The sequence below is a fragment of the Pseudopipra pipra genome, chromosome 8 (genome assembly GCF_036250125.1).
Source record: "Pseudopipra pipra isolate bDixPip1 chromosome 8, bDixPip1.hap1, whole genome shotgun sequence".
In the NCBI taxonomy this organism is placed as follows: Eukaryota; Metazoa; Chordata; class Aves; order Passeriformes; family Pipridae; genus Pseudopipra; species Pseudopipra pipra.
In genome coordinates this window covers 27,011,465-27,035,112 of record NC_087556.1, presented here as the reverse complement: position 1 = coordinate 27,035,112, position 23,648 = coordinate 27,011,465, and the positions used below count along the sequence as shown (strand labels likewise).

Here is a 23,648-nt window from a genome sequence, read left to right as displayed (position 1 = left end):
CCTTCCAAGCAATACCAGAGACAAAAGTTATCTTAAGCCATTACTATCTCATGATCCCCTACACTGCCTGACCTTGAGGTCCAGAATGAATTCCTCTCCATGAGGATCTGAAGTGAGGAGACGTAACAGACTGTTTCCCCTTCTCACTGACGTCAATGCCAATGCACCAGATTAACCTGGCCCCAAACTCTGGCTAGTTTTTCTGTCGCTCTTGGATGGACATGGTATCAGATTCCTCCTAAGGATCTGATCAAAGCTGTTTTTCCAGGATCAAGCCAGACCCTTTCCAAAGTTCACATTCTCCGTCTCCAACAGAGAAGGGGACGCAGCCGTACTGGCTTCTGTTCGTGTTTGTTCATCTTTGGAAAAGGAGAAATGGCCCCACAGTCTGTTTTCAGCTCAGAGGGCGGAAGAGCTCTTCCACGTGGTTCACAACTGCAGAAAGCCACCTACCTGTGGATTTCTACACAGTATTGTGAAAGTTTCCTGCAACACTCAGTCACAACAACTTTAAAAAGTACACTGCACACTTCCCTTCAAGAAGTAAATGTCTTCAAAGTAATTTCTTTACACAGCCCCTCTCAGTTTAGTACTGGTCCTCATAATCATTATTTCTGCTTGCAATATTTGAGAAATTAATTTTTCTGTAACAGTGTCTATGCAGGGGGGACAACATCAACACACAAAAATCCTAAACGATTTTTACAAGGTCATACAAGAAGCCTATGGCAGAGCAGGGTACTTAACTCAGGTTCCCTCAAGCCCAGGATAAGGCTAGCATTGGTGGGTGGTTGTTCTCAGGCAACCAAGAGACAGCTAAAAAGGACACTTGTGCCATCTGATTCTTGGGTCAAAACCCCAAAAAGTAACATAATCATTGTATAGTACAAGTGGGAAAGTGAGAAAAAAGCCTACAACCAACAACAACCCAAACCCAAACCAGCCTTCATGTCTTGCCCACTGTCAGCCAAGTGGGCCAACCCTACTCTCAGACACCCCTGTACAAGGTGCCAGAGAAAATCTAAAATGGGAGCCAAAAGCAAAGCAGTATTAGTTTACTGATGGAACTCAACCAAGAGACATATCAGGCAAAACTCCTCAGCTGGGGAAGCATGCTGTTCTGCTGGTGCATGTTCTGCTTTTCCAGCACAAGGGAGAAAAGAGCAGGAAGACATTTCCTCCTTGCTGAACACCAGAGCCTATCCCAGCTCCAGAGCTGAGCTGCTCCAAACCAGACCAACACCCAATAAAGCAGCATAAGGTGGCACTCTGCAGGAGAAGGGTTTTCCACATAACAGCAAGAATGTTGTTTGCATTCAGTGCTGCAGTCTGGGGCAAGTAAGTAAGTCCCCAGCTCGCTTTCCTCCCCACTGTGCAGGCTGGGAGCAACTGTTCTGGTGTGGGCCTTCTCCTGTACTACCTGAGGCCCCACATGCAGAGGCTGGTCCCAGCCCCAAGTGCTAAGGGAAAACTGCCCTCATGCAGGGCCCTGCACAGCCAAGAGGAACTGGGTTTGCTGAACAAGCAGCTATTCAATATTTTGTTTTCTCCTCATTGTTCAACATGTGGCCTCAAGCCAAGCCCTGCTCTGAATACAGAACTGGTGGTTTCCTTACAGGCTTTTTGACAGGCTCACCAAGAGCAGTGGCTGGGCAGTTCACAAGCACGTTTATTGTCAAACATCCTCCCTTTCCAAACTGGAAGCTAAGAAACGGGGAAATCAGAGTTGCAACTTCCTGTCCCTCCAAGTACCTCCATGAAGACCCCCAAGGGCCTGGTTTTCTGGGCCACTTTAGATGTTCTTAGCACAACTCCTGCTGGTGCCTCTTGTGGCTATGCATCATCAGCACTTCCACAGCTCACATCCCAGGTTCGTATCTTGGAATAAAAATCACTGTATGAGGAATAGACTGTCTCCTGTAACAAGCTGGGCTGAAAGGGACTTGCTGAATGTACACTGGGCTGCTGAGAGCAGACAAGAGTGAAGTGAGTTCTCCAGTGTGCTATTCACTGCTCCATTCTGCCTTTTAACTTCGCCACAAGTGAGCAAATGTCCTACAGAAACCACTTCCTTCCCTTCCCAGCCCACACTTAGCCATATCAGAAGGGGCTTGTGCACACAGATCAGACACAAAGCCTGATGTGTGTTCACTTGGGGAGGTACCTTAACCACTTCAGGAGTCCTCCTCCCTTGGACATGCAGCAGACAACATCTTCTACAACAATTTAGAACTTGGACAAATTCAGATAGATTCTCACAGGTCAAGAGAAAGTATATTCTTTGCCTTAATCAAGGCATGTGTCCTGTCTGTAACTCATGATGCAAGGGAGTTTGAGCTTCTTGTAGACAGATTCTTGACCTTTTTTTTTTTTAATACATTGACAAAACCATGTATTTCATGACCTGGTCAGGAGAAATATCAGGAGGTTTCACCATGGTACCTCCAAGCTTCCCCATGAACAAGGAAGAGCATGACACAGAATGAGGGCAGCAAAATACAGACACTTCTTCACACTAATGTCAGGTATGCATTGTCCCCCAGGTCTCTCCCAAGTGGGAAGGACAATCTCCCTACACAATCATCATAAACAGATCATTCAAAGCAAAATGAGTTCCTGACATAGGATGAAGCACTTGCTTCATCCATCCTCTGCCAACACCTTAATATCTCTGCTAACAAAATTTTTGCTGTCCATTATTCAAGTGTATTAAAAAGCAGGGTAAGGTCTAACACTGCAGAAAGCTCCATGTGGTCCCTGTCCCGCTGACTTCCAGCAGGCTCTATGAGTCTTACTGCATGGTCAGGGACTCGGTCTCTGCCATGGCCACACCAGAACCAGTGTCAAAGCTGCTGGCACCTGCATGGCAGAGAGATCACAGTGATTCACAGAAAGAGAATGAAGACACAGGATGCAATTTTCAACTCTACCTGGAAAACTTAGGATCCTAAGTCTCATCTTCTTTCAAACAGTCACAAACTCCAAACCATCTATTCTGCTTCCTGAAAACAGGATTAGAAAAGTGTGCATATTACCCCAATGTACAGATGGTGGGAACCATATAATGTACAGATGGTAGGACCCATGTAGGTCATCTGACGTGCCCAGATCTTGCAGCCTTACAGCAGCAGACTCAGGAAACGATCCAAAGACCCAGCATGCCAGCCCTTTGCCCTGTACCACGCTTCTTCCCACACATAACATTACCCTTTTGAGGAAGATGGTCATTTCCAGAAATAGCCTTAGCAATGTCCTCTGCAGTGCAGCAGTCTGTTTGGGGAGCATGTACTTCTCTGCAACACACATCTTCTGCCCTAAAGAAACTGCCTTCAGATGCACTGGGGAAAATGAGGCTTTTTGTGTAAACGCCACCTGACTGAAACACACTTTGTTTGAAAAGGAACTGATGGCATTTGTATGGCTGTGGGCCAGGCCAGACTTTCTTCACTTCTATTTAGACTTATTAGTTATCTCTCATGTTACAGCTATACTGCTGCAACACTGTGTCTGGAGATGAAGGCAGGGGAAACACACTGGAAAACAGGAAAATACATTAACATTACTGTTAGCTACACATTGTACTAGGGAAACTGAGGCACAAAGATTTACAGTCTTACAGACTGTAAGAAAAGCAGGAAGAGAACCCAAATGTCCTGTTGTCTGGGGTTATGTCCTGTCAACAGAGACATGCTCATCCAGCACCTGGGAGATCTGTGAAAAAGGAAGGCTGAGGAAAATGGAAGAGTTCCAATTTCTCCTGCTCTTACAGTTCTGGCTCACAAGCAGCAGCAACTAATATGAAGGCAGTGAGGTGGCTACTTCCCACAGTTCCCAGATGGCCAAACTACTCGTGAAGCAGTTCATGAACTGCTGCAGTTTGTAGCCTGTTAGAGGCAAACTAGAACTGGTGCCACGTTACCTTACCATGCCAACACATTCCTTACAGCTGCCCAAGCACCTGGACAATGACCACTGGAGTAATAGTCTCAACAGCAATCCTAATGTCATTTGTCCCTTCCCATAACTTCTCCCTTATTGATGGTGTAACAGATGGAAGGAGATAAATGAAAAGCCTTCAGAAAACAATCAACTATTTTATGCAGAGGAACTTTAATCAAAACTGAGGCAAAAGAACTGCTCTCAGTCCACATGCCTGCTCGTCACAGAGCAAGCAGCAAAGCATAAACAAGTAATTAAGACAATGTTGGAAATCATCTAGGCTACTTCAAACTGGATTCATAAAGCAACAGAACTGAAGTGAAATCACTTCTATATCACAGAATGAAAAGAATGAAAGTACAGTAGGGAGCATAGAAAAGAGAGATGGGAATATATCCAGCAGGATGGAAAAAGCAGGCCTGTTCCCTCTGAGCTGATCAACAAGGCAGTGTCTCATAGAGAAGAGATCCAGGCAAAGGCCAGCCAAGTGCACAGCCCCAGAGAACCACAACCTCTGATCAAGAGAGCCCAAAATAAGTCAACAAAAACAAATCCTATCTTTGTTGGTTCAAAGGAGGTAGGGAATAGAAGCCAACACACTCGAGAGGAGAACAAATAGAAGCCAGTCTTTGAATTTGGGCAGAAGTTTGTCAGGGGGGATCAGGAGATGATGAACAGCAGGAACTCCAACAAGCAAGACAATTAACTCAGCAGCAGGACATTGACTGGTCTGTTTGGGTCAGAAAGAGAAATGGATTTGAAAGCTCAATCAGCAGTGAGAAAGGAAAGTCAGACTTACCTACAAACGGGGGAGCAGATGGAAACAACAATACAGGTGACAACTGATTCACTACCAAGCAAAGGACCAGGTCAGGTCAAACAAAACCATGAAGGATAAACTCCTGCATGTGTTATGGATGAGGCATTACACAGAGAAGATATAAAAAGGGTATAAATGCGGCAAGAGGGGAAAACCCCAAAACATCCGACAGGAATACTACTTAAACCAGAGAACTGCTGGTACACTGAATATAATGAGAAGAGAAAATGAGAGGAACAGATGACGAGGTTTGGCCCAAATATCCTCCCCACCATGCCAGGACACCAAATTTCTCTAGGAGCTGGGGCTAACAACCTTCACATTTCAAAAGACCTTATGAGCTGAAATCTGAAGTTTCTTACCATCTCAAGAGCACTGTGATCAGTGATGCAAATCAGCCCACGGCAGCTGCAGCAGAGCTCCACCTGGGCACAGTGCTGCAACATCAACAGCATGAGCCCTGACTAACCCCACTGCTGCAAAATAGCACACTCCTGTAAGGATTCCCCCAAATCTGGGAGGACAAAGGGACCATGACTGTTCAGCCACAGATAGCAGCACTTCACGGCACACAGCTGGTGCAGCAGTGTATTACAGCTGAGCTGCAGGTAACACCAACAGCTGGGCCTACTTCTAGTTTACACAAAGGCCTCTTTGCACAACTTGAGTAGTCTAAAAAGATCAAAAATTACATTCTACACCTACTAAAGGTATCAAAGTATAAATTCAGCTCAGAATCATGGGTTTAGCATAGACTCCCTGTCACACAGATCTCCCAGTGCATGGCTATATTACTAATACACAAAGGAAATCAGGAACTGTAGCTCTGCAGGATCATCTCCCTTGGAGGGGTATAAAATAAACAGAGTGACAAAGAGGAACACAGTGGGTTCCCCCATGGAAACTGCTACGTCAGCTCTAGCACTTTTGGAGGCCTCATTCCTCACCAGGGAGTGGGGTTTATGCTTCTCATGCCATTTGCTGGGTTCACCCTCACTTTCTGTGTTTTCCCTGATAACCTGCCAGTTGTACTGCAAAGCCAAGCATCACTGAGAAGACACTGCATACAAAAGCTCACCTCCATGGGGTATTTTTTTTATTTCCCAAATCATGGCAGGACCTCGGCTTCTGATGTAGAACAGTAGAGACAAGGAGAGGCACAATGTAGTGCCAGCAGGTTCAGAAACCCCAGCACCACCAGGACTTGCTTGTCTACACCTGCAGATTGCACTGGGGCAAATTACAACTAATGGGCAGATTGGATGTGCTGAAGCCAAACAGAGTTATCCAAGAACAATCATACCTGCCAGCCTGCTCCGACCACCTGTACGCCAGTACAAACCTGCCAAGATGGTAGGATTTGAACATGGGGTGATCTGCCTCTCGTGCACATACCAGCAATCCAGTTTCCCAGTCTAACACTTAAACTGTCATTATGCTTTCCCAAAAAGAAGTCATGCACATACCTAACTATACTCAATATTGTTGGCCAGTCTCCCTCAACACCTCTAACAGAGAAACAATCCTTAACAGCTCAGCCTTGTTCAGTTTTCTTTTCTTAAAAAATTAACTAGCATGTTCATGTATCCTCTCTACAAGGGAAGCAAGACCCTGTTTCCAAGTATTTCTAGAGAAAATTTCAACAGCAGCATGAAGATTCCAGATAGTAATTACATTGTTTGTACATTATCAAAGTGAGGCGTAACTCAAAACACAGTACAGCAAATCTCATCCATTCTCTGCTTTACACGTGTGGATTTGTACTCTACGAAGCAAAGCCAAGTCCTGAGCCATGAATAGAGCTCCCTGGCACTACAAGGCTTGAGGCAGAAAGCAGCCTCTCTCCCCACCATATTACACAAGGGCCAGATTCTAACCCACCTACACACAGCCAGTCAAACTTAGCTCCCACTAGCTGTGGAGTAAGGTGTGATCCAGTGCGAGATGATTAAAAAAAAATCCCCAAAACCAAACAACTCACAAGCAAATAAACAAAGTATCATCCAGAAACAAGTAACAACTGATAGAGCCTAGGAAGCAGGACAGCTGTCAACAAAAAGTCTCAGAGACCAGTTCTCTGGGACGTGAAGAAAGGGGGTAGAGGCTTTGTGCAGGAAAGTAGACCAAGACAAGCTGACACTGCATTTTGCTCTTTCTGGAATTTCTTACACAAGACAGGCAAACCACTCAGCCACCTGCACACCCTCTCCCCCAATAAAATCATAATTACAGCACTGTCCTAACTCCAGAGGCTGTAGGAAGGACTGAAAATTGCCAGGTACTCAGTCAGCAGCACAATGAGGGGGCAGGGGGAGGAGGGAGGGAACCTCCTTTGACAGAAGAAATATCATATATTAAAACTGTGCAGTGTTCACCAACCCCCCTACTCCTCCCCTGCACAGCAAGGTACAGCTGCACAGCACTGCTGTTGTGGTAAATCAAGCTTTCTAGTGCACCAGACAGCCAAGGTTGACTTGCAGCTACACATGCCACATCCTTTCAGCTTCTGTGAACCTGTGCTTCAGTTTGTGAACCTGTGCTGCATGAAGCCACTGCCTAAGGCACACGAGGTACCTAATGCACACCCACCCACCTGCCCCCCACTCCTTGCTCAGGGACACTCCGAGCAAATTAAGGTTAAAGTCAAGAATACCTGAAGGTTTCAATGGTGCAGCCCCCATATCTGCCCTCAAAAGACAGTTTCAAAGGATGTGAGAGTAGAGGGCAACACAGAAGGTTCAGCACAAAAGCAAGTGATGAGATTTAGAAGCATACGGAAGAAGTTTCAAAGGGGGCAGAGGAGAGTGCAATGACAGAGAACATGAGGAGCTGCATCAGCAGAATACTCAGAAGGGCAAAGCAACCCAGGCACCCAGATTTTCAAGACACCATGTCCAAAATGCCTCACCATACTCATTACAGCTGCTGACTCCAAGCTCTGCAGGCAAGCTGCTACCAGACTGTAGATGTCTGAAAGGCCCTTGGGAAGTGGCCTCAGACACAAGGGAGGACAATGGGAAGAGAGGAAAATGAAAGGAAAAAGAAACTGGACAGAGATCAAACCCTCCTCCATGGAACTGAGCAATAGATTCTTTGAGTGCCCGTAACAACATGGGCCTCCTGGGAGAGCTGAGGGCTCCTAGTGCTGCTGGGAGGGTGCTTGGCATTTCCCCAGGATCAGACCAAAAAATAACAGGCTTTTCTACATGCCTGAGAGCCAAAATAAAAACAAAACACAAATGACGACTTAATATTGTAACGTAATTTCAGATTTCATTATAAATCTTAACTTCATTAAACTGATGGTATTTTGGGGGAAAAAAAATCATTTAGCATCCCTGCTGTTTATTTTATATCCTGCTGATACAATGATTTAAACTGATTAAAAAGTCCTTTCAATTATTTTCCAAAATGTATAAATATCAAACCAGGCTAATCCTAACTAACTATAATGACCTTTTCAAATAATTGGGTCTATTAGAGCAGTTTCCAGTGACATTGAATTCAAGTTAATGTACCCACAGAACGGTACTCCCAGCATACTTAACTTCTCTAGCAAGTTTTAAGAATTCAGCTTCAGTCTCAGAAACATCTTCAGAAGAAACTGACATTAAATAAGTGATACTACATGCTGTAACAAATCTCGGCTTATTTTTCATCCCATTCCAAAAACCAGAAGATACTTTTGTCAAGAGCAAATTAAAGTAGAGGCAAAATTAAATTCTAATTTAATACAGGTTGGCTAATTGATTGGCTTGGTTTTTTGCTTTTAGCTATGTGTTAAGCAGAGTTTTTTTTAAAGAAAACTTTCCCTTGTTATTATGTATGCCAAGTCACAATGACTTTGATTCTCCACATATTTTCCAAAGGTGTGTAATTTTCCATACCTAAATTTCCCTGACCAAAGCAAAACTGTATTTTTAAATATATTCAGGTTTTAAGTCACAGTATGCAACACTAGGGCTTTCAAATGCCCATGCAAAACACTACACATACATGTAGGTAACAAGGATTGCAGAGGGGAACTCCTTTGCAGCAATCTCCATGCTGTTGGTTGTACAACTGAGACAAGCAAAGGAAAAGAGAACCTGAGCCACAACATCCTTGTTTAAAAATGCAGCATCTGAATTAGAAATCGTGAAGCAATGTTTTCCCTCTTATCTGCACACCCTTGTTTGGGGTAGAAAAGAACTATTTTGCTGGGAGTGGGAGACCATCATAGTTCTGTAAGAATAAGATTTGCTCCACCATCGCCACCCAGAGTTGGGCTGCCCCTTCCTCAGAACTTTCTGGGTGTTTGTGCCATGACAGCACAGAGCCTGTTGGGAGGAAATGGCTGTCATGTCTGGGCTGCAAATGATGAAGGAAAATACTTGGATTTAAACTATGAATCAAAAGAGCATCTAGGCTCTGTAAATACCCTGCACCACAAAATCATGGATTATTCGGTTCAATAAAGACCAGCAACAGTGTACACATGTCAATTTGTAAAATGTATAAATAAAGAAAAAAAAAAGATACCAACAGTGCTTTGTCAAGCTTGCTTGAGAAACATTTTTACAGGAGGCTGTTAAATGACAAGATCTGCATGAGATCTAAATGCATAATTTCTCTACACTAATTAAACATTTTTAGACAAAAGCAATCCAAGAAAATCTCTTGTCCACGCATGAAATGTAAGTTTTGTTCCTCATCAAGGACTTGATATTTAATTCAAAGTCCATTTCAACTCAACAAGGCAGAACTTACTGAATTGCTCCTTTGATTTTAACAGGAAGGGATGATACAGAGCCTTCCTTAAACAAGGCTGATGCTATACTCAGCATCACACAAAAGACACTGCAGTGAATTTGGAGGCACCCTAAACTTCACAGTTGTCACTTTCCAGCACTTCAGCCATCTGGAAGGCCTGCCATCTCCTACAGCACATGCAAGCTGCTACGACTTGTGCTATAAGAAACTTCTATTTCCAACTGTGCATGTAAGGTCTGAGCTCCCCAAAAGACCCATTCTGGTCTCTGCCTTGAGCAGACCTGACGCTGGTCACTCCCTGAGGCTGAAACCAGCACAGGAGGCAGCACTCTGGATAACACACTTACTCCAAAGATTCAATTTGGTCTCAGTATTGCTTGTATAAAGAAGGTGTGAAATAAGACTAGAAAGTGTCTTTTCTGCTTCTCTGTTGCCTTTCCCCCCACATCAACACATTCAGCCTGTCAGGCTCAAGGGCCCCATGGGCTGGTGTCAGCACAGAGCTGCCCCAGGAGAGCTGTGCCTGGGGCTCTGTGCTGGCAGGGCCCGCTGAGCACCCTGGCCCCAGGGACAGGGAGTACTCTGCATCCCTCTCCAGCCTACAGGCTGCTGGATTCAGTGCTAAGGAGTTCCTGAGGGGGATGTGCTTCCAGTCCTCCTCTGGAGAAGGGCAGGTTGCCATGACAAAGGCCTTTGAGACAAAGAGGTGTGGGATGGAAAAATAGTATGTGGGAAACCTAGAGGGAAAAATACAGACCTCAATTCAGCATTTGCCATCATTTTCCAACACAAAGTCAAAAGATTGGGGACTTTGGTTCATGATAAACAGTAAAGGGCTACAACTACCTTGAAAGCAGGAGAGACTGGATGAAGTAGGGAAGCAAATACAAACATTCAGCATACAAAGACCTCAAGATATGCTGATCCTGATGAAGAAAACTTTCCCACAGCAAGGTGTCCTAACATCACTTCAAACAACCTTTATTATCAAATGCTGTCGAAGCAGAATCTCTGCAAGCAAAGGCACCTTTCCCTTAGGCCTTTACAGGTCCTTCCCAATGGCCTTAAGAAAGCTTTAATCACCTGAGCCACCTGCCACCATTTTATGGATTGCACGGGCCTTGCTGCAGTAAAAGCAAGCTTGCAAATGCCTTTTCAAAACCATACTTTACATTTCTAAAGTTTCTCTATCCCAGAAGGTCTCAACAAGGTCTAAACAATTCTAGAGAAGGGAGCAAACAAAAATAAGAACAAGAATGAGAGGGAAGAGGCAGACCCAACCAAAGCACCAAGTGGTAATCTTAATCCTGTTGCCTCTTATAGATTTAAAAAACACAGAGTTCTACAATTACCAAGCTATCAAAAACTGGGAAATCCCACTGCCCTGTAAGGCAGAGTGAAAGACAGCTTCATTTTCCTGAACTGAATTTTTAACATGTTGTACATAGCAGCCAGTCATCTCCCTCTCTCCCATTTGTTGTAGGGGATCCATTTCAAAACATTTTCTAGCTTTGAATCATGCCTGTCATTACAATCCCAAAGCACCCAGGCTGCACACACGCTATCCCTTAAAAGCAGTGACTTTGTTGGAAAGATATCAGCTGTATATAATAGGAATAGCTATTGCATTCCTCCTCCCTAAACCCTATGGACCGATCCCCTTATCCCCCCTTCCCTCTGCAGCACCTGAGCCTTGGCACAGCGTCAGCTGGCTGTGTCACTTCAGACACAGATCCCCTGTGTCCCCTTTGCTCTCAGCCCTGTGGATCCAGAATGGATGCTGTACTTGTGTGTCCCGGCTCTGAATTCCCCTGTGTTCAGATTCTTCTCATTTTCCCCAGAGAGTAAGTTTCTCTCCACTGCCTCCAGCTTTCTTCTCCAGCTTCCCCCTCCCTGCCAGCCTGTCCCCTGTGCTGCCCTGCCCACCTCATACCTGTTGGCAAGACTTGCAATGCCACCACTGCCGCTGTGTTTCCTTGCCCGGCTCAGCCTCCGCGTGGGCTTTGGGTCTTGTAGTCCAGGGCTTGGAACTGAGGGGAAGGTCGAGGCATAGCCATGTTCGCACTCTGCAAGAAAATCAACAGGCAGGGCATTTAAAAAAAAAAAAAGAAAAAAGAAAAAAAAAAAAAAGAAAAAAAAAAAGTCAGCAGGCAGGACTCAACACTAACCCATTGGCCTAGCTGGGGAGGACCTTAACCACAACAAGCTCAGGGAAATGACTGATGATATATTCACAGGGAAGTGGACTGGGAGGTGGAGAAAAGGGGGAAGGTGTCTTTTCTCTGCCAAACCTGGAGAAAAGACACCACCACTCAAGTACTGAAAACATCAAAAAAACCCCCATGACAGTCCAGAGAGTGCCTTATCTCCCTCCTCCTGGCCAAGCTATCTGAACCGAGCAAACCAGGTATATTTCACTGTGCCATCAACGTCTCTGCTGAGCCAGAGCCACCCACCACCATTCTTCCTGCCCAGTGGAAAACTTTCACACCAATCTCCCCTTTTCTTTCCAGAAATCGCATCCACCTCAATCTCCCCCACTCTGCAAAAACATTCCACCTCATCCACCACCTCCAAGAGGACCCGTCAGTCTTATCCCTCATCCAACCCTTCCCTGCTGGGGATTTAGCACCATTCCGCCAGCAAAACACTCGCTCCGATCCCTATTCCGGGGTCACTCTCCCCCCTCCGTGGGGATCCGACCCCAACCCTATTCCCCTCACGGAGCGCTGTCACCCAGCACCCATCCTCCCCCCATTACCTCTCTCCCTTCGCTCCAGATACTCGGCCGCCTCCAGCAGCCGCTGGATGTTGATCATCTGGACCTGCTCCATGGCCGGGGGGCTCCGCCGCCCCGGGCCGCCCTCCGCCCCCACGCTCCCGGCTCCCCCGATGGAGACGGGGGCGGCTGCGGCGGGGAGGCGCCGGGGATCGCCGTCTCTGCCCAGTGCCCGGGCCTCGTCACACCGTCCCGGGGGGGCGGCTATCCTGGGAGGGCGAGGGGTGGCAAGGGGAACACGCGAGGAAATGCCGGAGGAAGGACCCGCTCCGGGATGCTCCCGCCCGGGGCGGCAGCGCGGCGAGCGCTATCCCTGACCCTGCCCCGTGCCCACCGCCCGCCCCGGGCTCTGCCCTCGCCACCAGCCCAGATTTACCCCCAGCCCCGGCCCCGCCGGGATCCCACCCCCCGGTCCGCTCCGGCCAGGCAGCCCCGCGGCGGGACCGGCCCCTCCGGCCGCCGCCCCGCCCGCCGCCGCGCAGCACTTTGTTTACCTCTGCCCGGCGCTCACGGCGGGCGGGGCGGAGCGGGGCGGGCTGGGAAATGCAGTTCCCGGGAGCACCCAGGGACCGGCGGAGCGTGTGGGGGCATCGACACGCACATGAACCTCCCGGGGTGATGGCTGTGTGCCCTCACGCCTCAGGTGAGGGCTCCGCGCCTACCCAGACCCCGAGGTGGTGGTCTGAGGTCAGAGAGTCACAGAATGGGTCAGGTTGGAAGAGGCCAACCTGGTGGGGCATCTGGTCCAACCGCCCTGCTCAAGCAGGGTTATCCTACAGCACGTGGCACAGGATTGTGTCCAGATGGTTCTGCAATATCTCCAGTGTGGGAGACTCCATCACCTCTCTGGGCAACCTGTTCTGGTGCACAGTCACCCGCACAGTAAAGAAGTTCTTCCTCATATTCAGGTGAACTTCCTGTGCGTCAGTTTCTGCCCATTGCCTCTTGTCCTATTGCTCAGCACCACTGAGAAGAGTCCAGCTCCATTCTCTTCACATTCTCCCTTAAATACATGGATGAGGTCCCATTTCAATCATCTCTTCTCGAGGCTGAACAGACCCAGCTCCCTTAGCCATGCCTCATAGATGCTCCAGGCCCTTGATCAACTTTGTAGCCCTTTGCTGATGCTGCTCCAGGAGCTCCATGTCTCTCTTGTACTGAAGAGCCCAGAACTGGACACAGCACTCCAGGTGATGGCTCCATGCCCACCCAGGCGCTGAGGAGGTGGTGGTTTGCCCTGTCCTCCCTCCCTTCCTCACTGCCAACTTGCAGTTCCCAGTGTACCAGAGCCACACATGGTTCACAGTCTGTATGCCCAGCTGTAAACGGTGGCTTCCTCCTGGGCCACAACCACCTGGAGAAGCCATCAGTGGGCAGCAGCCGCTGGCACACCACAGCAGCCTGCAGGCCAGAGCTTCACAATCCACCAACAAACTGGGGGCAAGGCAGCAGTTGCCTAGAGTGCACGACTTCAGCAGCCACTTCATCCCTCTCCTACAAACACCCAGGCTTTCCACACGTGGAACTGCCTATGGCAAGGATGAAGCAGAGAGGCTACAAAAGATAAAACTGCATGTTCCACAGGGTGGGAGCTTTCCACATCTTACCTGTGGAGATGTAACTAAAGACAAGGTGCTAGGCTCAGGGAATTCCCACCTGGAGTGGCTGAAACAGTGTTTCTGATGGGAGGCTGAGGAGCAAGACCCATTTTTAAGTGTGAACACAGCCCTTTGAGAGCACAGACAAGCGATACCACAGGCAGCAATCTCACTCTACTTGAAGCAGCACATTAACAAGTAACAACAGTGACCATCTCAACATTTTAATGAATTCTGTCACACTTACACCTGCCAATATGATCACTCTTTTCAGCATTTTAATAACATATTTACATCCTGATTTTCATACAGGTAAAAATCCTCAGATCAATTCTGGGACTGAATTTTACCAACTTCATCATTAGCTGTAATGGAGCTTAAAAAGCTGTTAACATTTAATTGTATGATACCAGTCTCTAAAATATTTGACTTACTCAAAAAGGACCTGATCAGAGAACATTCAAAATTAGAATCAGAACATTCATAGTAAAAATCTGAGTCTCAAACTGATCCCGACTTAGAAACCCTCCAAAGACTGTTTTGTAGTTTTAACTGGGATTATTTTCATGGGCCTGAACCTTTAGGCTATGACTGATTACATTTGCAAGCATTCCTCATCAGAATGGGAGATGGAGAAGTACCTTGAAAAAAAAACCAGAAAAGCAGAGATTGTCAATTAGTGATGTGTGCAAGGGCTTTAGGCAGAGCACAAACTATCAGGAGACTCATGATGAAGTTGCAGGAGTTGGCAGCATTCAACTTGAGAAGGCCTGAAAAAAGTGGATTCAGGGTAGCTAACTTTTCTTTAAACACATTTCGCTGATTCACCATTTCTGAGGTTTCCTCAGAAAACTGCAGGCTTGCAGCTGATGGAGGTAAAAATAATACCACTATTCAGTTCTTACACAGACCTTTTCATCTCTGAATCTCTAGGGGTTGGTTTGTTTTGTTTCTCTTAAGATGGGATAGTTGAGGAATAAAGGAAGCTGGGACACCTCCAGGGACATACCTCTGTCTTCTGCTCTGTGGGAAAGCCAGCCCCAGCCCTCACTCGGACTCCTAGCCCCAGCCTCTACTCACATACCTACACCCAGCCAGACCACAGCATGTGTAAAGACTGGCTTTTGTCTGGGGAAGAACTCAGGGAAGGAAGTACTCTCTCTCCCCATCTCTTGTTTCTACACTGGAAACTGCCCATAGAGCAGATTGTTAAAAGCACATGGAAAATTCCAAATTTAAGCAGTCTTTGGGACTACTTATATGATCTTGGACTAGCGAAAAGGACACAGGTGCACAGACCTCTCTGCAACAGTGAAGTTAACACAAGAGCATTTCTGGGCTCTAGCTGTGCTGCCTCTAACCTGCTTTCAAAACCACAGAGCCATTTGCCTCTCAGGATTAGCAATGCTAAACATTAAAAAACAAACAAACCCCACAACTCCAACCCCCAAACTCACGATGAAGCCCCACAATCACTGCAAAACAGGCTGTTGTCAGCATCCACTGCCACTAGCTTTTCTGATGGCACATTTGGAGATATGTAGTGCCACTCTAGGGATTACATAGGGAAAGCCATGGGTGGAAACCGTAGGGGTAGGTTAGAAGCATATCCAAGTGTCAGCCTCATGAAGTTCTATATACAAAATAACAGTGTGAAGGAGGGGGACCCTGATACACACGGGGTCTGTGTGTACAGCTCTGAAATGAAGCTCTGAAATGAAGCAACGGTAGGATCAGTTCTGCGTGAAATGATGTAGGATCAGCTCTTGCATTTACACTTCAGCTCAGCTTCCAAGTCTTTGTTTCTGAAGTAAACAATGTCCAATTAGAAAAAAAAAATGTATGAAACAAAGACAAATTTGAGAATAAACTGTGAGACATCTTCCCAAAGAAAGAGCCCCAAAGAGGAGGCAAGCCAGCCGTGCGGCCACAGCAGATCTGCAAAATCTTTCAGTTGCCATCCCAAGTGCTCGTGTGGGCAGGTCAGCCTGCAAAATGCCAGAGCTGTATGTGACAGAAACAAAAGTGGGTGGAAAGTGAATAGCACGAAGAGGCCCAATGCTATTCAACTGCTGACCAAAAAGCCCCCAAAGTCAGATTTTAAATGTGGTGGAGCAATCCACAGGCAACAAGGGGGAGGAGCTAAGGGAAGAGTATTTTAGGGGAGAATGAGATCATTTAATTTAGTGGCTCCGAATGATCTGTAAGTACAGTTTTCTGATTATAAGTGCTTGCTGCTTGGCATCCCTTCTGGCAGCTGTGATTCACTTTCATTGTGTGTTCTGCTGCTTCGCCCTTTAGAAAGGGGCTTTTTACATTTTATTAAATGGCACTTCGGCAACCCTCCATTTCCAGCCTTAATAATGGATTTGTTAATCTCCCTGATAGCCTTTCCCTCCTCCTTAGCAATAATTTAAATATCCAAGAAGAAATCTGCAGTGCAGAAATCAATTAATATTTACATCTGAAATGCTGCTGTACTATTTTCATCAAGTACAACAGATGTGATCTGTTTTTTACCAACATCGTCATCACTTGCATTAAACTAACATCTTCCATCAGGGAAATTTTCTAAGAGCTTTCCAGAAAGTAATGTTTTAGGCTTCTCAAAACTGAAATGATTTTAGCTATTTTCTTTCCACTCTGCAGGAAGGGAAACTGAGGTATAAGCAGCATAATTGCTCATATGAAGACACACCCTAAGCCAGAGGTAGAACAGGAACACGTCTCATGAATCAAGATGCCCAACCCTCCGCTTTGAACACAAACCTTAGAAATAACACAATGCTTTGCTTTGGAAGTTATTTTCAATAAGGGCAATCCCTTTGGCTGAACTGCCTTGTTTCCCATCCCTCCGTTGGCTTTTCCTAAAACCCTCCTATCCCCATCTCTTTGCACCCTCTGAGAAGAACATAAAGATGGCAACAGTCACAAGAGCTTCCTTTACCCACCTTCACAAAAACCCTGCAAGCCCTTAATATTGTTTTCAAAGCTTGAAACCTAACAATCCTGCAATCAAGGCATGAACAGAAATCACCAGTAGAATCCATTTTCTGGTGCTCTCAAAGCAGTGCAAAGATTCACTGATTCCCCAAATTTCTGGGGACAGCAGATCCATAAAATTCCTGCTTCTCAAGTGAGGGGAACAACATCTGAATATCCCACCTATCAGCACATAGTGTTAACAACCAGGTCTCTATTCTTATACTCATGACTATAATGGCTCAGCATCAGAGGACTTGCAGCAGTGGACTGGAGACATCCCAAGTCCCACCTACTCAACACCCTTCCAAGGCTTGCAATACCTTCACTAATGGCCCCACACTGCCTATAGGATGTGGCCTCATTTCTCATCTGGGAGCTTCCTTCTTTCACAAGGCATCAGATAATCCCTTTCAGCACTCCCACTGGTATCTGGAACCCATCCACCAGTGAGGATAGACATGGCTCAGAACCAAACCACCTGGATATCCAAGAGTTTGGACAGGAATAAAGCGCACGCTGTATTTCTCACTCAGATTCAAAGATTAAGCTCTGCCAATCAATAAAGTAAAAGCCACAGGTCTGGTGGCTCTTGGGCTACTTGCTCCTTCTCTCCAGGAGATGTGCGGCTGTTTTCAGACCTGTGTTGTGCCCCAATTTATACTGAGTCAGTGACTCACTCTGTGACTTGATTCAGTCACTTAACTGATCCAGCTGCAAAATTAAGGGGGCTTCCCATAAGAACAAAAATATATCATACACAGGATGGAGTCTTTTAGCTAAATAAGAAGGTAGGGTTCTTCAGCCAGTGGCAGAAGGTGCTTCTCTGCTGGCTCTCAGGATGCTCTGCTGACATGGGATATGATCAGTTCTCAGCAGCACTTCTGGCACAGTCCCATGGTTTTACCTCTGCCCTATCATTTCTCCTGCTGTGGCTTCCTTCTGAATTTTAAGCTGAGGTCCAAACAGCCTGAGTCAAAATAACCCAACCTGGAAGTGGCTAAAACATGAATCACCGTGGCCAGGTCATGAACTAGGAGGAATGAAAGGGGTTTATTGTGAGCTGGATGAAAAATATATAAATAAAGGGGCCCTGTACTGCTCCATATATCACATCACTGTGAGATCCAAGACCATCTACACTGACCTTGAGCCACATGTTCAGCTCTCATTAATTCAATAGGAGCGCTGCACATAGACCAAAGGCAGTCTCAGCTTCTTCTGCCCTCCACTAATTAGAGGTTTCTGATATTTCTTTGGCTTGTCAAAAAATGACCCTAAACAGCACATAAACAATGGAAGAAGCCACATGATGAAGATACCGTTGACTCACCCTCGAGGTTCAGTTTTCCTCTCCTTTAGAGAGAATTATTCAGGAGCAAAAGACAAATCTAAGGTCACCCATTTGTTATTCCTGGTCAGAAGATCAATAAACATAGCCAGCACTTGAAGCAGACCTAGCTGTCTCCTGCGAGGGGCTAAAGTCTACTGTCCCATGCATGCACATCTCTATTAGACTTGTGAACTTGTCACCCCTGTTACAGTGAGTTGATTGCCTTCATGCTTTTGGAAGAGGATATGGCAACACAGGTCTGTATCTGCAGTGAGATCAGTATGTATTACACACCATGTCTATTACAGATAAGTCATCACATCCCAAGGATTCATCACATGTTTACGCAACTACTATTGACAAAAACGTGAGTCTACACACACAAAGGGGTGGCTTGGCACGTACTAAACTTCAGCTGAGTTTACTCCAGATCCCTCTAAAAACATCTTCCAAACTCCAGCATTTCAGCTGCTACATTTCCAGCCATGCTTATTCATGAAGTAGCATTTGCAGAGGTTACAGATACACCAACAGAGCTGCCCTGAGCACAACTTTCATTTCTGGAAACAGCCACTGGAATTTTTTTCATGTGACGTTTCTATTCCTTAGATACCAAGCTTAAATTTCTAGAAACAGGTCATTTGGAAACCCATACATGTCAGCTGGCAAGGTGTGTTGGGATTGGGTTTTGTGGTCTCGCCATGAGAACTGCAGCAAGCAGGCAGGCAGCACTGTTACTTATTTCCAGAGGTTCAAGTGGAAAAATAATTCAGTTATATTTCAGTAGCTAAAATACTCCATTTTTTCCAAGGAGTCTGATACTCTAATCTTCCCTGTCACCATACTGTAATACAAGTAATTTTTATTCCAATTTTTTAAAAAGGTAAGCAAATACCACAAGGGTGGTTTCACTGCTGGTGCTGAAAGGCCACTCCTGAAGCACAGCCTTCCCTGCCATAGCCCTGACAGTACATCCCACCCTGCTCCATGGCTCTCTGCCTGGCGGTTCTGTTTCCACGCCATCCAGACAACCTATGGCCCCTATGCTACTATTCACCACCAGGATGATGGGACATGGAACCTATAAATGTAAAAAAAAATCATAATCATCTCCTTATTTCTCCCTGGGCATCAAGCTGGCAGGAAATTCCTGCCTTATCTGAAAATCTTGCCCTAGACATGAAAATCTCCGCTGCCCGCCTTGCACTACTGACCTGCAAGCAGGGGTGGGAAACTGGTGTGGCTTTGGGGGCTGAAAAGGGCTGAAAAGCTCCTCTACCACAGGAGGTGTGACATGCACACTCTGGGATATACAAGAGTTTGGATCCACAAGAGATGAGGTTGTGTCCTTCTCTCAGGGGACCCCTCTACGAAAGAGTATCCACTCTTGCTGGGGACAGTGTCTTGAAAAGGTGAATAACGTGGCACAGCCAGCAAAGGCCTGGAAGAACAAATGAGGACACGGAGTGTGGTTTATCAGAAACTGGAAAACTACATGGAAAACCACTTGAGCTCAACCAGTCATAACCCTTCCTTAAGTTCCTTCCTTTGGCTGCTGAAGCCCTTCAGCTTCCATGCATCTGTGATGCTGATCCCAACCAGCATCCTGCTGCTTTACCCAGCTCTGTTCCTGTCACCCATCCTGGCCAGGAGGAGACAAACATCTACCTGTCACCTCTATTTTTTTAAGACTGCATTTCCTTGGGGCAGGGCACTGTCACTCCCCTGTGTGTACAGCACCTGGCACAACAGGGCTGTGACTCAGCCACCTTCCTGATGGGAGTAACACCAAAATAGCTCATTACAGCCCTGCGTAACACCGTGGTCAAATGACCTGGGCATCCTGCAGGAAGCAGGTGAGCACCAAGTCTGACTGCAACTGAATTTGGCAGTCTCCATCACCAAACTTTTTTGAGCCAGTCTTCCCTGTTATTGCTAATTGCTAGGTCAGAGGCTGTAGTGAGGAGTGACCAGCCATTGCCAAGGTCTCTGCCAGGCTGCCAGAACGGGCTGCACTGAGCAATCACTCCTGCACTGGCAGATGAAAGGCCACAGCATTCTCGTGGTGCAATAACCTGAGCTCCGCATGCAAATCTCCTCCCAGCAAGGCAATGTATATACGTTAGGATACAACCCTCCCGCTTCTGCAGCTGTTCCTTAGTTTAGACAGGGCCAGTAACGCTCAGAGATTGTTTTCCAATCCCAGCAGCATTTTTCTTTGTTTGGGAGCAACACGTAAAAGCTGCCTGGTTTATGACGATCACGTTCTGAACAGCACGTTCGATAGCTGAACCTTCGGTTAAATGGGACTTTTCAACCTAAAATGTCCTAATTGCAAATTAAAATATTGAAAGGTTTTGCAGAATTGCCTAACAAAAATGATGATTTCCACTATTATGACCATGATGGTTACTAATGAAACGGTGAAAACAAGTGCTCAGGAATGGATTTGTTTGGATGCAAACACCTCTTTTCAAAATCTGGCAATAAAAAATGCTGTATCCTTCTGTCCTGCTCATTTTCCAGTTCCAAACAAGGAACTGCATAATATGATGCATTTTTTAAATGGAACATATAAAAGATCAGATACTACCCATCTCAACAGCAAGAAAAACTCTATCCTCCCCTCCCCTGAAAAAAACCCCATGATTTTGTCACAACAAGAGAAAAACAACAAACCCAAACCAGTGGTCTCACACTCGATTTCCAAACCAGGGGTGCTGCTGTTTTCACAGGCAAACCCAATTCTGGCTGGTGTCTCCTGTCATTTCCTTGCTCGCAGCCGCTGGCCGCGGTGCAGCTCAGCTCCTCAGACACTTGGCTTTGCAGATTCATTACGAAACAACAATGAGCACATGAGAAAAAAAAATCCTACCCTGATAATAATTCAACTTTCAAAAACAGAAAAGCAGCCTGGATTTGTTCCGGGCGAGCAAAGAACAAGGGCTTTCGGCTGCAGCTTTAGTGGCAGAGCTGCTTCTCCGCAGTGGAATCCCTTTCCCTGGAAGCCTGCGTGCACGCAGCTGCTCCCGCAGAACAAGGGCACCCTATATCGTCACCTGCACGGGACCTATAGCTGCCATAGGGGATGAGCGGCGAGGGGAGGGTGATGGAGCGATGGAGACACGCGGTGAGGGACTCGCTGATCCCTTTGTAAACTTAAACGGAAAAGAAAACGCAGCACACGCTCCACGAAGAGGAGGAAAAACGGGGGGGAAAAAACGCCCAAGAAACCTAAAAACATAAAACCGGGGAGGACAGAGGAAAAATCAAAGAGTAAAAAAACTGAATTAAAAAAAAAGTATAAAATTAAAAAAATATCAAAATAAAGCCTAAAACAAAGAATAACAGAGAATCCCGATGAAAACAAGGGCAGGCCGGCGGTGGCGGAGCGGAGCCCAGGGTTCCCGGTGGGTTCCGCATGTAGCACCCCCTGGCCCGCAGATCCCCGGAGCCCTCGGGCCGAGCCCCCCCCGCACCGGCCCCGCGCCCCCCCGCACGGCCCCGCTCCGCTCGGCAACGCGTGACGTCACACGGGGGACCCCGGCGCCGCTCATTGGCCGAAGGGGCAGCGCGGCCCCGCCCCCGGGGCGGCGACGGCCAATGAGCGCGGCGCGCTGGCTCCATGTGCGAGCCATGTGTCCACCCGCGGGGGCGGGGCGGGCGCCGCGGGTGTGCGGGGAGTGCGGACTGAGCGCTCCGCCGGGCTCCGCGCCCGCGCCCCGCTCCGCCACGGGACACGGCCGCCCCTTTGTTCATAATGCCCTTGTTGCTCGCGGTGCCGCCGCTCCCAGCAGCCCGCGGCCCCGCTCGGGGAGCCCGCTCCGCGGGGGAAAAGCCGCAGGCTACGCGCATCCCCGCTCCGCACCCGCGGAGCGAGAGGCTAGCGGCGCCGCTGGCCAGCACCCCGCAGCGGGCGCTAGCCCTGCCCTGCACTGCTGTGCCCTGCCCTCCCCTCCCCGCCGGCTACCTGGCGAGCGCTGCCACTTGCCTACGTGACTCTGCCCATGCCCCGGCGGGGGGAGCGGGGACGTGTCATCGCCTCCTCCCCCGCCGCTCCGGCTCCGCCACCGGCCCCGTGTCCGCGCGGGGGCCGTCGCCCCCCCCAGTCCCTCTCGGTGCCCCCGCCGAGCCCGCTCTCCCCGAGAAGCGGCGATGCGCCCCCCCCTCCCCGCGCCGTCCCGCTCCGCTCTCCATCCCAAACTTTCCCCCCGGGCCCCGTGTCCCCAGTGACGGGGGGAGGTCGCACGCACGTCTCTGCCGCGGGGGGTGCAGGCCGGCCCTTTGTCACTGCGCTCCCGGCCCCTGCAGCCAGCCTAAAGTTTGGGTTATTATTTTTCCTTCCCCTTGATTGCCTCCCCCCCCCTCCCGCGCCGCGGTCACGGCCGCCAGCCCGCACTTACTTTTATTCTCCTTCTCGATCCGCTCCAGGTAGCTGGCGGCCTCCAGCAGCACCTGCACGTTGTACAGGAAGGTGTCCATGCCTGCCGCGGGGCTCGTGTTGCAGATGTCCCCGAGGGGGCACCGGGCCCCGCCGGCCGCCCCCTCGCCCCGCGGCTCCCTCCGCGGCCGGCCGCGCTTGCCCATCGCCCCGTCGCCTCCCCGTCCGTCTGTCCGTCCGTCCGTCCGTCCGTCCGCCCGTGTGCCGGCGAGCCCGGCGGCCGCCGCGGTCCCAGCGCTGCCGCCGCTGTGTCGCCCCACGGGCCGCCGCCGTCCCGCCCCCCCCGCGCCCCGGCGGGGCGGCCCGGCCCGGCCGCGCCTGCGGAGTGCGAGCGCCGCCGGCTGCGCCGCGCCCGGCGCGGGGGGGCGGCCGCGGGGCCGGGCCGGGCTGGGACCGGCGCGGGGGGAGCGGAGGGTCGCCCCGCAGCAGCCCCGGGATGTCCTGCAGCCCCGCAGCCCGGAGTGACCCCTGGAAAGGGGCGCCGGCGGAGGTGGCCCCGCGCCCCCGGGTGTCACTGGCGGTGTCGGTGTAGCCGGGGAGGTGGGAGGGTCCGGCTGCGCCCGCACCCGGGACACAGAGGCACAGCCAGGCCTGTTGTCACCCCGTCTCACCTCCCGCCACTGCCTGAGGGTCTGTCCCTGCTGGGGAACCCAGGGTGACAGCCTATGCTGAACCCAGCCCTGGGTGAGATGGGGCCAGCACTGCAGGCACAGCCCCGAACTCCAAAGGGGCTCCTCGGCATGAAGCACAAGCGGTTTAATGTCAAACTACTCCTCCTCTATTGAGCAGTCCCCCCCAGAAAGCCCTGTCTGGGTTCAGACTCCAAAAGCAACTAATTTTTTTTTTTTCCAAAGCAAATCAAAGGCAGAGAGCAGGCAACAAATGCACCAGCCTAGCCCTTGCCCTTGTCCATCCTTGCAGACCTGGAGTCAGGGCCGAGCACACTGTGTTTGGGGCATATCCTTGTTTTCCCCTTGTTTTGCAGTCAGGCAGGTGAGAAAGAG

At 48.7% G+C, this 23,648-nt stretch overlaps 1 protein-coding gene across 2 annotated transcripts in view; it reads right to left on the bottom strand.

Annotated features, from left to right (window-relative positions):
* The window catches only part of MXI1 (MAX interactor 1, dimerization protein), a 57,259-nt gene extending 34,374 nt beyond the window's left edge, over nucleotides 1-22,885 (bottom strand). Inside the window, exons 1-2 of one of the 2 annotated variants that reach the window (XM_064663275.1) lie at nucleotides 22,607-22,885; nucleotides 11,445-11,577 (exon numbers count right to left, since the gene is read on the bottom strand). In XM_064663275.1, the coding sequence (XP_064519345.1) occupies nucleotides 11,445-11,577; nucleotides 22,607-22,790 (317 nt within the window). In that variant the 5' untranslated portion in view covers nucleotides 22,791-22,885. Of the gene's footprint in view, nucleotides 1-11,444; nucleotides 11,578-12,272; nucleotides 12,728-22,606 lie in introns of those variants that run through there. The other variant, XM_064663276.1, reaches the window with a different exon arrangement.
* Nucleotides 22,886-23,648: the final 763 nt, after the last annotated feature.